The following is a 14,447-nucleotide window of genomic DNA, read 5'->3' as shown; positions in this document are numbered from 1 at the left end:
AGAGAACACAAATGGTCAGCGAAACACCGATGAATATCTAAATATGCCATGCGAGTATATATGTAAACGCAATTGTAAGGTGCTGGTAAAATTGTATCTAATTCTCTCTCAAATCAACCGTTGTCTAAATGCATAATGCCATCTGTTCTCGCGTACATTGTCCCGGGAGATTAAAAGACTCGTAATATAACATTAAATTACACGGAGTATTAGATAGACCGAGCGACGATCGGCGCGGTTAAAGTTCTTTTTTCTACGATTACTATTATTACCTTACCTTTCGTTTAAAAGTACGAAACACGAACATAATGTACGATGCACGCAACAGAAGTCAGCGAAATTACATTGTCAGCAGGGAGTGGTTACTGTGAAACTAACCAGCTTTAAATGCAACGATACCTTGTATCGGTTAGCACGAACCGACTTATCGTGCTGCTATACGAAACTACCTCAAAATTCTTAACAGGTATAGATATTATACTTTGAGGTTAGCTTTAGTGGCAACGTTATAACTGAACTTTGCCGTATACGCGATACGGTACAGGATATCCCAACTCGAAATAGGTAAACCGTGTATCTCCTTTAATCGTGACATTACGAAAAAATGTATATAATTTTTGAAACAACAACAGCAAAAACTACTAATCACATTGACTGAATGCAAATGTCGACAAAGGACACGCAAGGAAGAAGAATATATTTATAGATAAGAAAATATCTATGACGTTTAAAAGTTTGAAAAACTTAACATTGTATTCAAAATTTCTCTCGTATTACGAGTTATTTTTCCGTGGTACGATTAGCGAAACAATGGAACCTTGATTATTGCACGAAGCTCGATTATTGCAGGAATCCTCAACGCCAGTTTCTCCCTGCAGTAATCGAGGTCCTACTAATAACATATTCTGTCACGTGTAATGTACTCACCAAGGGTCAGCACGTTCACAATGTTCTCGCACTAAATAGTCTGGGGCCGGGAATATAAGTTCCCTAACTCGAGGCTAGGTCGTGAATGTATTATCAGAGTTTTCTTCGCCCTACCAAACTGGTCAAGACTCCAAGGAATGCGTCGTCCGGGACGTTGCACTCGGGGTACATCTTAAATTTCCCACACACCGGCTCGTTGAGGTATCACGGTCGCGTTGCACGGTGGAAATACACGGTAGTTCTCTCACCAGTGAGGCAGCACTCCTTGGATCCACTAGCCAGATACCCTGAACAAGAAGCTCGATCCTCGTCAAGCGTATACTAGTTCCAACGATGCCAATTGGTAAAGAAAAACAAACGTTCAACTCGTCCTATGGAAGAAGACTGTGAGTTCTTTTTTCGCACGAGTTCTATGCGAACGTTTGTCTTTCCTTACCATTCGTCTCGTTGACCGCAACCAAAGACACAGTCAAAGACACAACCAGAGAGAAAAACAACGACAGAACCAAAGACAAACTATGAGTTTAATTTTCCTCTATTCGCGCGTATATCACACAGATTTGTTTACATCTGCTGACTCGTCTGTTTGGACGATGCGCAGTCACGTAACTCGGTACTGTCGATTCGTTGAAAATGATGGCGCGGATAGACCGTGGTTCGTCCAGCCGCGGCCGAGGACACCGCAAACGCAGCCCCTGCGCGAGAGCCTCGGTATCCAGCGCATAACGACACGGTTTGACAAGTTTACGACGTTTAACGGGATGCAAATGCCGTGCCGGACCGGGGTGCGTTCGTACGCAGCCCCGAAACGACGATAAAGAATGGAATATACACGTGGATAAAGCGAGAGAGAAGAGAAAACCGACGTAATTACACGGCGTACGGTAATCCTCGTACAACAACGAGGACCACGCCGCAGACTGGCGAACCCTCGAAACGGGTGTCGGCCACGGGACTGGCCGAATGCCAGCTGTTAGACGCTAGAAGTAGTGTTTTCGCTGCCGACTATATCGTACCTCGACTACCCCTGCGTTCACGGTGCGTGTGCACACGACGTAGACAAGCTGAACGCAAGGTACTAACGGCCACCAGTTGCCTCCTGTTTGCGTCCAAGAGATCGGAGACCGTTTGTCCTACGATCTCACGTGCAAACGAACATCCAAACTTCCAGTCCCGGAGAATTCCTGGATTTTCGATCAACTGTCCTCGAAAATCCTTGGAACTGTAGGTGGTTCCAAACGGACGATCCGAGAATGCACTCGGGAGGTTCTCGCTCTCGAAATGTTTCGAATTTTGCAAGTAGCAGTCGAAAAAGTCTTCGAACGAAGATCGAACCGAGTTCCAGTCCTGAGAATCCGTGGACTTTGGACCGACTATCGGAGCTTAAAGATCTTTGGAAGCGTGGCTGATTTTCCAGGATCGAACGATCCGGGAAGACTCTCGGAAGATTCCAGCTCTGGAAACGTTTCGGACTGTGCAGCTCGAGCCCAGAGAGACTCGAGGTGGTCCCAGATTGTATCGACGAATGCCAAAATTCTTCGTATTTAAAATATTTCTCCTAGCTACGATACTCGAGTTTTATAAAACACTCTCTCGAGCACCAAGAGTGAGCTGTCTCCTCAACACCCTGCGGATGGATACTTAAAGGTGGTTGGATCATCAGGGATCGTGGGATATCTGTTCAACCGCAAGAGGTTTAACAGGTCCTGGTATATCTGGGTGACACGAGACCCTAATCCGTGCAAGGGTCATAGGTACCTACTCGGAGCTCTGGTGGCTCTTCCTAGATGGATCTCCTGGATTTCTACGAATTGACCGGATCCCCGAAAGAAATCGCGAATCGTTGATCGTTTCGGTTCAGACCAGGCTGAACGAAAATTATTCGACGGTGTGCGTAATCCGCTTGGGCCGCGGTACCGCGTTTCTCTTCAGGCCGGGGATCACCTTACCGGCTCTCGGATACACCAAGGACCACCAGTTGCCCGCTCTTTCCATCAAAGCGGAGAATCGGGCAGTTTGTCGCCAGACCTGCCGCGCGAATGAAGACTTGCGTTAGAAAGTTACGCCCCAAGGACTCTTGACGGCGGCTCGCTGCACCAGCGAAAGTTGCCCGAAGAGAATCTTCCGGGACGTTTTGATGGATCTTCGTCGAGCACTCCTGACGTCGTGGCGCGACTCTTTGATCGATTAAGCGGCTGCCAATTCGTAGCTGTAATCTTCCTACTTTTTAATTTTCTTGCTTTGACGGTGGCGAGCTGCCGAGGCTTCGGAGTTCGAGCCTCGGGCGTTTGAACGAAGTAACTTCGGTAGACTTTGATACGCCTTTAGTAAATTATGAAAGGATGTTAATGGTGACGGCTCGTGGATAGTTGGGAACATTTTACCAAGCCGGTTGACAACGCTACAACATGGCCGAGGGAAAGGAACAGAAGGTTTGGAACGGTGCTCCTCGTCGCTGGGGAGTTTACAGAATTACAGAGGCATTCTTTAATTTTAAATATTTTTCTAGACGCACTGTGACGATTAGAATTAAGTCGAGATATCGAAACGAGTACAGACATAATCGAGAAGGTGTATCCGGCGAATAACGTGAATGAACGTTTGTGGAACGTTTGAAGATCGAGTCTCGACGGTTCGTTAAATGAATCTTAATGCGAGTTGCGACACAGTGTCGATAAAAGTATGAAATGGAACTGTGAACTTATAAAATAGTTCGAACGACGAACGATTGTTTCGAAATTAATAAAATGTCCACTGAGCGGAATCAATGCGAAAGAAAACTTCCAGTGACGAAGATAAATCTTTAAACTTGACCAGAATACCCGACATTAATCTTGAGAAAGTGTCCATCGATTATGGAAACGGTATTAAGAGAGACAGTACAAATAGGGAATAAACGGATTTTATTCTCTCGCGAACGAATGAACTCGGAGGACCGAATTAAATGGGTCAGCCTGTATATTTATTCGAACTCGTTTGTACCTTTCAGTTATCAACCTGTGAAGTTTGTATCAGATACGTTAACCTACAAATACCAGATGTACTTGACTAACAGTTGCAATTCCTTTACGATTAAAATCTCGGAAAATCGAAACACAACACGCCATTTAAACGAAAGGGAGAAAGACCGCGTCGGTGGTTTCTTAGAAGTTACGGGAACTTTCCTTACCGTGGTGAAATAAATTCAACCGCGTTCTCGCATGCTTATCTGCCGCTATCCGCTTACCGCGGGAATAATTACTCGAACTGTAATTTTTACAGCGGACCACCGTGGCAATGGATATCAGAGCGTATAAATTGAAGTCGTACAGTCGCGTTCAGAATTACGGAAAAATTCCCGTTTCTGTCGCAAACGAGCTGAAAATTATTTTCTACAAAAGGCGGGCTTAATTCGATTCATTTTTCCTAGAAATGTTTCAACCGACTTGTAAACTGTAGATCGTAAATCGAACAAAGGCTCGTTTGCTACGGTGGTTGATACTTCTCCGAGCGAAAACCTCGATAAAAGGTCGCGTAATAAATACACCGTTTCTCTTGATATCGTACGAGGATACTAATTTACTCGAAAAATTATTTTCCCTCTCGTACGATCGGTGAATCGCGATCGAGTTTCAAGTTGGTTAGGCACTTGCGAGCGAAGGCGACTGCGACACGGGTTTCCTAAGATCTATCTCCAGGCTTAACGAGGAGTGAAACGAGACATTCACCGGTAATGCAATCAATGTGTGCCCGTAAGTACCAACTAAAAATCTTCCAGGCCATTTAACAGCGACAAACACTATATCTTCGAGATACACACTGTTCTCACGAACTTGCACCCACACCGTTTGGTCCAAGTGCTTAAACTCTGCATGGCTACTGCTGCGTGCGTGTAACGCATAGTTTTCGTTATTTTAAATATAGCAATTCTAATTACCGAATATATAATTAAATTTTCGCTACGAAAATTCTTCCACCCATCGAATCTGTATCCAACATCTCTCACTTCTTCGTTCTGTTTTATTTTCCTTCGTACCATAGTTTTGAATTTAAATTTAAAAATATCGTTTTACTGTACCCGATGCAAATAATCGATTAGGATATATTTTCCTTCGAATTTTCGTAATTAAATATTACTAATAATATAATACAGTACCATCGTTGTAAAATTGATAAATATCAGGATACAAGATTCTCTGGAAAAAGTGTTATCGCATAATTATGTTTTTTTAATAACGATATACATCAGTTTCTCAACGTAACTAAATTTGCACAGGTGTGTAAGAAATTCGAATAATCAAAAAATGTTTTATAGCGTGCATTCGTGTTACCTTTACTCGGTCCTCGATAAAAGTCTCGTGAGAGAAAATTAGAATCTATTAGTTTCATCGATAAAGTTTGCTCGTGTAACTAAAAAAAAAGAAAAAAAAAAGAAAACGGAGTTCTTAATTGCCTTTCTTATCAACGATACTCCGGTGAGAGAAATCTGACGTATCGGTGCTTCAAGATTTAAAAGAACGAGAAACTTCCAGTGCTGCGACGATGTGTATTTAGAAACACAATTATCCCGAGTTGGCTGAACGATATCCCTCCAGTGACTATTGAGCGAGGCACCGCCATAACCTCAACTTGCGAAAGGAGTTCGTTGAACATTTAAATTAAACTCTTGTACTTTAGAACTAAATGAATAAACTTTCGTATGTGAGATAACCGAGTCTTCGAACAGCAGAATCGGACTCGAAATTAACCGAGCTCTCGTACTTTGGACCTGCATAGGCGTCGATTCTCCACGACTCTCCAATTTACATTATAAGTAAACAGCGAACTCCAACGTTCTTTATCGCTTTGCACATTGCATTGTGCACGTTGCATTTGACCTTCGAGCTGTACGTTTAATTCGATTCGTCGTCTTTCGTCGAACAATCGTCGATGTTGAATACAAGTTGGAACTGTTCCTCCGAATAAATTGCAGTGACACCTCGCGTCGCCGTAAGGAATAATTGAATCCCCCAAACGGTTAACCGACGCTGAAACTATAAATTGAAAGTCTTTTCGGTATCCAAATGTCGTAAACGTCCACGATAATTCGAAACGAAGCATCAAGAAACCGTGAATCGAATATCCTTGCCAACTTCTCGGATGAAATCTCGCGAAAGATTTTAATCGAGACGAAAACTTTTATCGCGCAATACACTTCCCGCCATTCGACGGTACCAGTGGCGTAGACACACATTTATCCTAGAAAAAACTCTATCAATGGTTTCTCATCGAACGAGAAACGATCGTGCAACTCTATCGCGACGATGAAACTATTAATTATTCATCGTTAAAGCCTCCTCGACGATCGGTAAATTCCATCGATGGAACAATAGCCGCGTTCGAGGGTACACGGTAACAAGAATCGAATCGAAACGTCGAAACGGATCCGAGACGCAACGTAGAGAGATTAAAACGGTTGCAGTATATGCTTACCGCGATCCTGACGCGTAACAGAAAGCAGTTCCCGCTACAATCGCGTTTTCTATTTTCGATGTGGGAATCGGCTCGATTCATCTTCTATTGTTCGTTACAGTTTTTCTTTTTTTCACATTGGCGAACAACCAGCAGAGAATGAACTCGCAATTTGCCGAAAAATCGAACAATTTGCCGGGAATAATTGTTTTCGTATTCCCTGTGTCTACCTGCACGCTTCTCTATCGATTACCTATACGTCTGCGACCTAATTGAGCGTTCTATTTTCGAAGTACGATTATCATTATAACCGGGGGAATGGAAAGGGTGACGGTTGTACGTGCGCGGGTAAAGATTACAATTTCGCTTGCACGGTCAGCCGCGGGGACAGGGCATCCCGAGGCTTTTATTTCCATCGTTGCTCCTAACGAGATATTGATACAGCTACGTAGAGGCCCCCGTAGCTGTAACTTTCTGCCCAGCGGATCTCTCACACATAGACTCGGCCGTGGAGTCGGTCGTCGTTACGCGGGGGATGGACTCGGTAAATCCGCGTTAGTATGTGCGGGAGGGTCGTGAACGTAGACTGTGTAACCACCCTTCTTGTTCTCGAGCATCGTCCATAACATCGTTCCGGAGTTCCACGACAAGCCGTCCGACGACTTGAAAATTTATTATCGAAACGCGCGGGGAAAAAGCGAACACGACTCCGTCCCGAACGGTGTTCCTCGCATCTAACCTTTAATTCTCCCGAGGGTGGCCGAGTCGCGACTCCGGATTACGTATTACCGTAAACCAATCGTTTTCGGGGCAAACCGAGATCGAAAACCCATTCGAGATCGCCGTCGAAAAGGTGTCGGATCGTTCGAGGGGTTTTCGAGACCGTTCGGGACGATAAAAACCGATTATTTCGCTTTAGGTTTATCGTGTGCTTTTTTCTTTCAAGTTTTGGGAACACCACCATGGAATCTCGCGATTAAGCACGTAACGTTAACGAAAGAAAATTTTCGTACGCTACGGGAACTTTCTTTTAATGCTTAGACAATGTTTTGTTCTCAAATTGTTCAAATTACCTTCGCGTCGCGTTCAATCGGTGATTTATGAGCAGAGAAATATCATTCATTTTTTATTTTTTTTTTTACGCGTGAAATTGGTAATGTGTTCGCACGTTTTTTGAAATACTTTTAATATCTCGTATACAGCTTTGCGTTTCTTTGAATTTTTCAGAGAGGAAGCAACATCCCCCGTTTCGTAAAAATTTTCTGAATTTAATCCAGTGCCCTGGAAACACACCGCGAAAACAATTGCGCAATCCAAAAGGTTAACTGCCGGTACCGAGTGTTGCTAGATTCGGTATACTGCGGTCCGGCGATAAGATTACTCGGTGCATTTACAATGAAGCATTTCCTTCTTCTATAGTTGCTTCCCTAAATTTTCATACTTTGGAAATTTTGAATACGAAATGAAATTTATTTAGGATACAGTAGTACACACTGCTTCAAACTAGTGGATCGAAACGTTGAATGCAATTTTTCTTCTAATTGATTTTAGTTGCACGTGAAGTAAAGTAAGATTATTTTCGACATTAAAAAGTACCTTCTACGAAGTTACATCGCAATGGAAGTCGAAAATCAAAGGAAACGTTTACCTAAAAACAGTAACGAAATTCTTAATACGTACGCGTTCTGAAATTAACACTTACTAAAATAGGGAGGGTCCTCCATCTGTGTTACCGCTGCAGACGTAACGCGGAAACAGGATTAAACGGGACAAATGTGTATATGCACTTAACCTCGTTGTTTCCAAGTGCTAAAACCACTCTTATAGCGATTCGTGTGGTCCCTCCACACTACGGGACACCGTAACGAAACGAAAACTCGAAGCGAAGAAATCGGTTACCCATTCCCCTGGTGGCGGATGCAAGAACTACACCAACGTTTCTTTCAACGTTTCTCGATTCAATCGACGCTAGATTTACCATCAATAATAACTACTTGCTTCAACAGCTTGTACGAAGAAACTCGCTTCAAATTCCATAGCATATTTTCAAAAGACGTTACAACTTCTTCCATTTTATAAATACAATCAATTTCACAAGTTCCTCTTCCTCCTCGATCGTCGAGTTTCCGAGTCACGCACGAGGAAGATCCTAATGTACAAATTAATTATTCCAATGTTAAACGCGTTTCACTTCGTTGACGATACCGTGTCACAAAGAACGATCAAGGTTACGCCAAGTCGGTATAAAAAGATGACTGCGTGGACTCACCGCGAAAAGTATAGAATTATTTGTTCACACGGACCTAACCTAACACGCGGAAATCGCGATCATTGATGGGATCGCGTACAACGAAAGGCTCTGAAATTTTAAACATCGCTGTACGTAATGACACCTTAACGACAGGGGTGAGTTCTATTGTCCTCGTTGACGTGCGAGCATTAATTAAACGAGCCGCCTCGATGTACTTGTTACAAAAGAAGATAGGGGCCGAGGGGGTGGAAAAAAAAAAAAAAAAAAAAATGGTTCCCGCCACCGTGGCTGTTCCCAGTCCTTAACGAGTGCACGTTTTACGCTCGGTGCGCGATATCGGACGGGAATATAATAAATACACGCGTCCGTTGAAAGTATGTTCCTAGACGGTGGCGAACAAATAAAATCGTCCGTAAAAATCTCGTCGTTAGGTAAGGAGAATTCAACGGGGTGACGTGTACACGGGGAATTTGTTCTTACGCGGTGCACGCGAACCGACTCTGAGCCCTCACGGAGCCAACTTGTATATAACCTCGCTTAAACGTACCACGAGAGAGAGAGAGAAAGAGAGAGAGAGATCATCCATCCTGGCGGCAATCTACGATTCTCTTAGGCAAAAGTGAACGCGTTTCTATCGGTTGAGTACAAGCTGCCTCGAGAAACGTTCGCGCGAAGAGTTTGTTTACGCGTACGTAGTATATACAAAGGCCTCTCGGTAGCTGGAATTAAAGAGCGCGAATTTACCGGATTTTTCAACTACTAGGTGTGTTTGTAATGTCGTGAACATAAACAGTGATAGATACTGTTGTTCCTAAAACACGAGAAATTAGTCAGTTCCTAGATTATTCTATTAAATATGTTGAATCAATATCTCGAGACTCTCCTAATTGAGGTCTGATTTTCCGATAAATTTATCGCAGTGAAAATAGTTTTCACAGATTCTAAACTTGGTCTCGTTTTTTGTGAATTTCCGATTGATTAGAAAAAGAAAAGGTTTACGCTTGTGCATCTAGGCAATATATATCACACGTGACTTGTAGGATACGTATTTAGGTGAATAACGTACTCTGTATTATTTGTTAAATCATCGATACGTGGATTGTATTTTAATGTTATTAATGTACCGAATTACCGGTGATAAATTGAAAAGAATTTCTCACCATTTATCGGTGTCGCAATCCCGAGTTACCGGTAACAAATTTTAAGGAATTTCGCGCCATCTGCTAGCTGTTTATCGTAGTAAGATCTCATACACCGAGGCTGAGTGAAATGAAGCAATATATCTGGTCTGTGACGAAACGCTAATAGACTTTGTAATCTTCGATAGACGATTAATTCAAGTGACACAAAGTAATGAGAAGAAATGTTGAAATGAAAAAGTATTAAAGAGTCATTAGAAGGAAGAATTTTTCTACTTACTGTTCTAACTACCAACAGATATATCCACGAATGATAGCATTCTTTTGAAACACCCAGTAATGTCGATGCGCATCCTAGAAAATCGATAAACTACGAACAATGGGAATCGAACGCGTAGAAACGAGGCGAAAAAAGACATAACACAAATATTCGTTTCCAAAGGAAATCGAACACGTTTCGTCCTATCTGAAACACTGTGATATAATGAGACACACGAGAAAAATAAAAGGGTTGCGAACGAAGTTTGTACATCGTTATTGCGCGAACCGTATTGGTACACGATTAATGTATATTCTAGAGTTTGTATTGTCAGAATGATTTATATTGATATTCTGATATTTCGTTCGATGTTACTTCTTCATAGAATATAAAATATTTTTTATATAATATATTTTCTTACGGAGTTTCAACGATTGTAAACATTGCAATTTTATCCACTGTAAATGTCGAATATTTTAGAAATTAATACGAATAGAAAATTTAAAATATGTATTTTAGCTGTAATTACATTCTCCGTACGTTTAAATTAAATTTAAACCTTTTAATCAAGGTTGAAAGGCAGTCGAAATATTAACATATTCTACTGAAAATATATTTCAATGTTTAATACTGACGGATTAAAACTGGCCAATTAAATTTATCCAACATTTACATTGAAATTAATTCCAATATTACACACATTAATTACAATGTGTAGATTTAGTAAATAAAAGCGCGATAAATTCTGATCGGTAACGTATTATATTTAAATAATACAGTAATGGAGGCGCTGCTTCTAAAGGACCGGAAACTACAAATCAAAAGCTGTACTACCGCAGAAGTAAAAACATTTTTCGTATCGGACATTGATAAAACGAGATACTAGAATTAATATTTAAATTATTATAATACCTACTAAATATTATATAAGTACGTAAATTAACATTTTATATACGTAAAATATTATACCGCAATATTTCAGAGTTTAACAGATACGATCTCAAAATATTTTTTCAATAAAATATAAAATTATTTAAGAATATAATTCTTAACTCTAAATACCAATAACTCTAAAATATTATGGGCTACGTATACAAAATATTGATTTACGTACTTATATAGTATTTAGTAGGTATTACAATAATTTACATTTTAATTTTCATATCTCGTTTTATCAATGTCCGATACGAAAGATATTTTTACTTCTGCCAGTAAGGTAGATACAGCTTTTGATTTGTAGTTTTCGACCTTTTAGAAGCAGCGCCTCCATTACTGTATTTAGAACATGCATTAATCAGAAATTGAAATACTGGAATCGTGATCGACGGTCGGGGTTTACTCTTCTCCAACTTTGAAAGACCCTCGTATGGTTACTAATGCAGTTACTCGCATTATCAACAGTTGGTAAGTTACACGTACAAAACAGAACAAGTATTATCAGACATTTCTCGTTTGACCAACGGTAGATAACGAAGAAATTTTGTACACATCGCTAAACTATCTTACCAACGTTTACGAGAATTAGGACGTCTCTCTCCCAACAGATGGCTCTTCGATATCTTACACCACGCGTTATTTAACTTCGATGTGGAAAACCATCGTCGTTATTACCACATGTATGAAACTATCGCGTGTTACTGAAAGTGGTTAAATGCATTCCACGCTTCGATACCGTGAACGTATTCTTGCGAGCAACGCGTGCCCCCTATGAGGTCCTCCGTGAAATAATTGTTCGATTGTCGAGGCGTAACCGACCGAAGCTTGTAGCTTATAAATAATACCGTTACATAACACCTAACTTTACACGACTGCGTGCGCTAAAGTTGACAGGGTTGGTTACCTATAACGCGTCGCAGTTAAAGCTTTCGATCATGTTGCACGTAGAGCACGCGTGCGAGCTCCCAGAAGATAAGGACGTACTGTTCCTTCCTGGACGAAGACCTCTGCAAAAGCTACACGACATGTTTCGTATGTCGTTGATGGCTTCTCACCGAAATCGAGGCGCGCAGAAATATCTACGAAGCAGCGCTTCCATAGTGCACGAAAAGCGTCACCAATTACAGAATTACCCGTACATCATTCATCCGTTCAGTATGTTTAGGTACGTGTCTCTGTCGTGAGCTGTCGCCGCTCTAGGAGACCCCGTAAACGAAAAGCGCCCGGTACAGTTTACAGGGTCAACTCGACGATGAATAATCTCGTCAATGCTTCTCTCTGCGATTCGCCATTACGGTGCTCAACGACCTGGATTGTTACAGACACTGCTGGGACTTCCTGATGATATACGCGATGACCACACTGTTGGTGCTGGTACCGTATCAGGCAGCGTTCGAAATGATCGAACGATTTTGGATCTGGAGTATCGTAAAGAACTTCTTGCTGTTCCTGTGTTGCTTGGACATGGTGGTCAACTTCAGAACGGGGCAAGTAATCGCGTACATCCACCTACGGTAAAGAGTATTCGGCCACTCGAGATGGTAGACGCGATGTGAGCGAAATAAAAGTTAAGAGGGAGGTAGCGCGTTTCTTCCTGGTTCTGCTAATGGACTTGTCGGTAAGGCTACCTGGCAGATCCGTGAAAAGGTCTAGCCGTGAAGTGGTAGCGTACCCGTAACCGATACTGCTCTCCACTGTGGCCAATAATTGCTCGGAACGTCGATACATTTTCAGAGAGATCGGTCGAACGGCGAATCTAGACACTTGGAACCAGTTTCCAGCTGGATCATAGTTCCGTTCCAATTTCAGATACTTGGACAAGGAGGAACGCGCGGTGATACTGGAACCACGTAAAATAATGAACCGATACGTGAAGTCCAGCACGTTCTTCCCGGATCTGTTGGGTTCGTTCCCGACCGATCTGTTCTTCGTGAGGAAATGGTTCGAGTACAAGGTGTCCCGCAATACGATCGCCATGTTGTGCATCTGCCGTATGTTCTCTCTGAGCTCGTACGTGAGCAAGATGGCGTTCGCTTACAACGTTTCGTTGGCCGGTTACGAGTTCTTCGTCGTGATATTGTTCACGGTGATGTTGCTGCACTGGCAGGCCTGTTTCTTCTGGTTGTTGTCCATAGTGACGACGTCGATGACGCGACCGATGCGTCCCGGTAACTTCTCCTGGGTCCACGATTACGATCTCTGGGAGGCATCGAGCGGCGAACAGTACGCGTCGTCCGTGATGCGCGCGATCCTCGCGTCCTTGAGATCCGGTACCATTCTCATGCACCCGTTGAACGCGGGTGACTTCTGCGCGATCATCGTCTCCCAGCTGATCGGCATCCTCGTCACGTACATACTGGTGGCGCGTGTGATGCACTTCTTCGAGAGCATAAACGGCTCGCAGATCAAGTACCAAACCACCGTTGCTCAATTGAGGCAGTTCATGAGGCACATGCAGCTACCACAGAAATCCCAGAAATGCATCACGGAGTACTATCGGTTTCGTTTTCAATTTCGATTCTTCCGCGAGCGCGACATCCTTCACACCCTGTCCCCGCAGATACGACACGAGATCGGTATGCACTCGTGCCGGAAGCTCGTCGAGAACGTCGCTTTCTTCAACAATCTTCCGCTCACGTTGCTCGACCGGATCGTCGGATTGCTCAGATCGGAAGTGTTCCTCACGAACGACGTGATCGTGCGCGCGAACCAACCGGGCGACTGTATGTACTTCATCGCCACCGGCACCGTCGCCATTTACACGATCTCGGGCAAGGAAGTGTGCCATCTGGAGGACGGTGGACACTTCGGCGAGGTCGCATTGGTAATGCCGAACGAGATGCGGGTAGCCAACGTGATCGCGGTCGAGGTCTGCGAACTCTATCGTCTGAGCCGCGCGGACTTCGCCAGGACTATACATCCGTATCCGATGCTGTGGGAGAGGATCAAGCAGATCGCGATCGAGAGACACGAGAAAGCGATGATTCTGAACGCACAGTAGATCGCTAACGCGCACGGAGAAGAAGAAACAGACTTTGGAGATCCACCATTACTCGTTTCGAAGGAGATAGACAACCGTTAGGGATAACCGATCGCGGGCGTTGAAGTCTCTCCGAGTCGCTCCTTTGACCGTCATCGACGTGTCATATTTCAAAGAGACGAATCGAACACGTAGGTTTAACGAGTATGGTTTATTTTTCCGTAAACGTTTCCTATAGCTTTGGTACGAAAGGATCGAAAAATAAAGCTTTACTTTTGATCCGAAATATGAAAGTATACACAGAAAATAGGAACTATGAATTTTTCTTTAACTTACACTGTTTCGTTGTCAAATTTTCTCACAGTTTCAGGTCAAAATAGGGATTGCTTTTTAATCCGTTGTACCAAGGATGCAAATTTATGGTCGATGAGTTCGTGGAAGGTAAACTATACTTGTTAAAGTTACGTGTTGAATTATTTGGTGTCCGAACAACGCATACACGTTCGAAGAGCCAGATAGTTCGCT

General features: G+C 42.9%; 1 protein-coding gene across 1 annotated transcript; it reads left to right on the top strand.

The window, feature by feature from the left end:
• Positions 1 to 11,382: 11,382 nt before the first annotated feature.
• Positions 11,383 to 13,943, top strand: LOC143152586 (potassium/sodium hyperpolarization-activated cyclic nucleotide-gated channel 1). Its single transcript, XM_076322884.1, has 5 exons — positions 11,383 to 11,437; positions 11,551 to 11,622; positions 11,837 to 12,107; positions 12,265 to 12,429; positions 12,752 to 13,943. The coding sequence occupies exons 1-5, from the start codon at positions 11,383 to 11,385 to the stop codon at positions 13,941 to 13,943; spliced, it is 1,755 nt and encodes a 584-aa protein (XP_076178999.1).
• Positions 13,944 to 14,447: the final 504 nt, after the last annotated feature.

The sequence above is a fragment of the Ptiloglossa arizonensis genome, chromosome 11, assembly GCF_051014685.1.
Source record: "Ptiloglossa arizonensis isolate GNS036 chromosome 11, iyPtiAriz1_principal, whole genome shotgun sequence".
In the NCBI taxonomy this organism is placed as follows: Eukaryota; Metazoa; Arthropoda; class Insecta; order Hymenoptera; family Colletidae; genus Ptiloglossa; species Ptiloglossa arizonensis.
Note: the sequence above shows the minus strand (reverse complement) of the source record. Positions and strands in the feature narration are given on the sequence as shown.

What these genes read in the sequence shown, in the direction of transcription:
- LOC143152586 (XM_076322884.1), top strand. Translation starts at nt 11,383, where the DNA reads ATGCAGTTACTCGCATTATCAACAGTTGGTAAGTTACACGTACAAAAC. An exon ending in ACACGTACAAAACAGAACAA is followed by an intron (nt 11,438 to 11,550) that starts GTATTATCAGAC and finishes CTCTCCCAACAG; the next exon opens with ATGGCTCTTCGATATCTTAC. An exon ending in GTGGTCAACTTCAGAACGGG is followed by an intron (nt 12,430 to 12,751) that starts GCAAGTAATCGC and finishes TTCCAATTTCAG; the next exon opens with ATACTTGGACAAGGAGGAAC.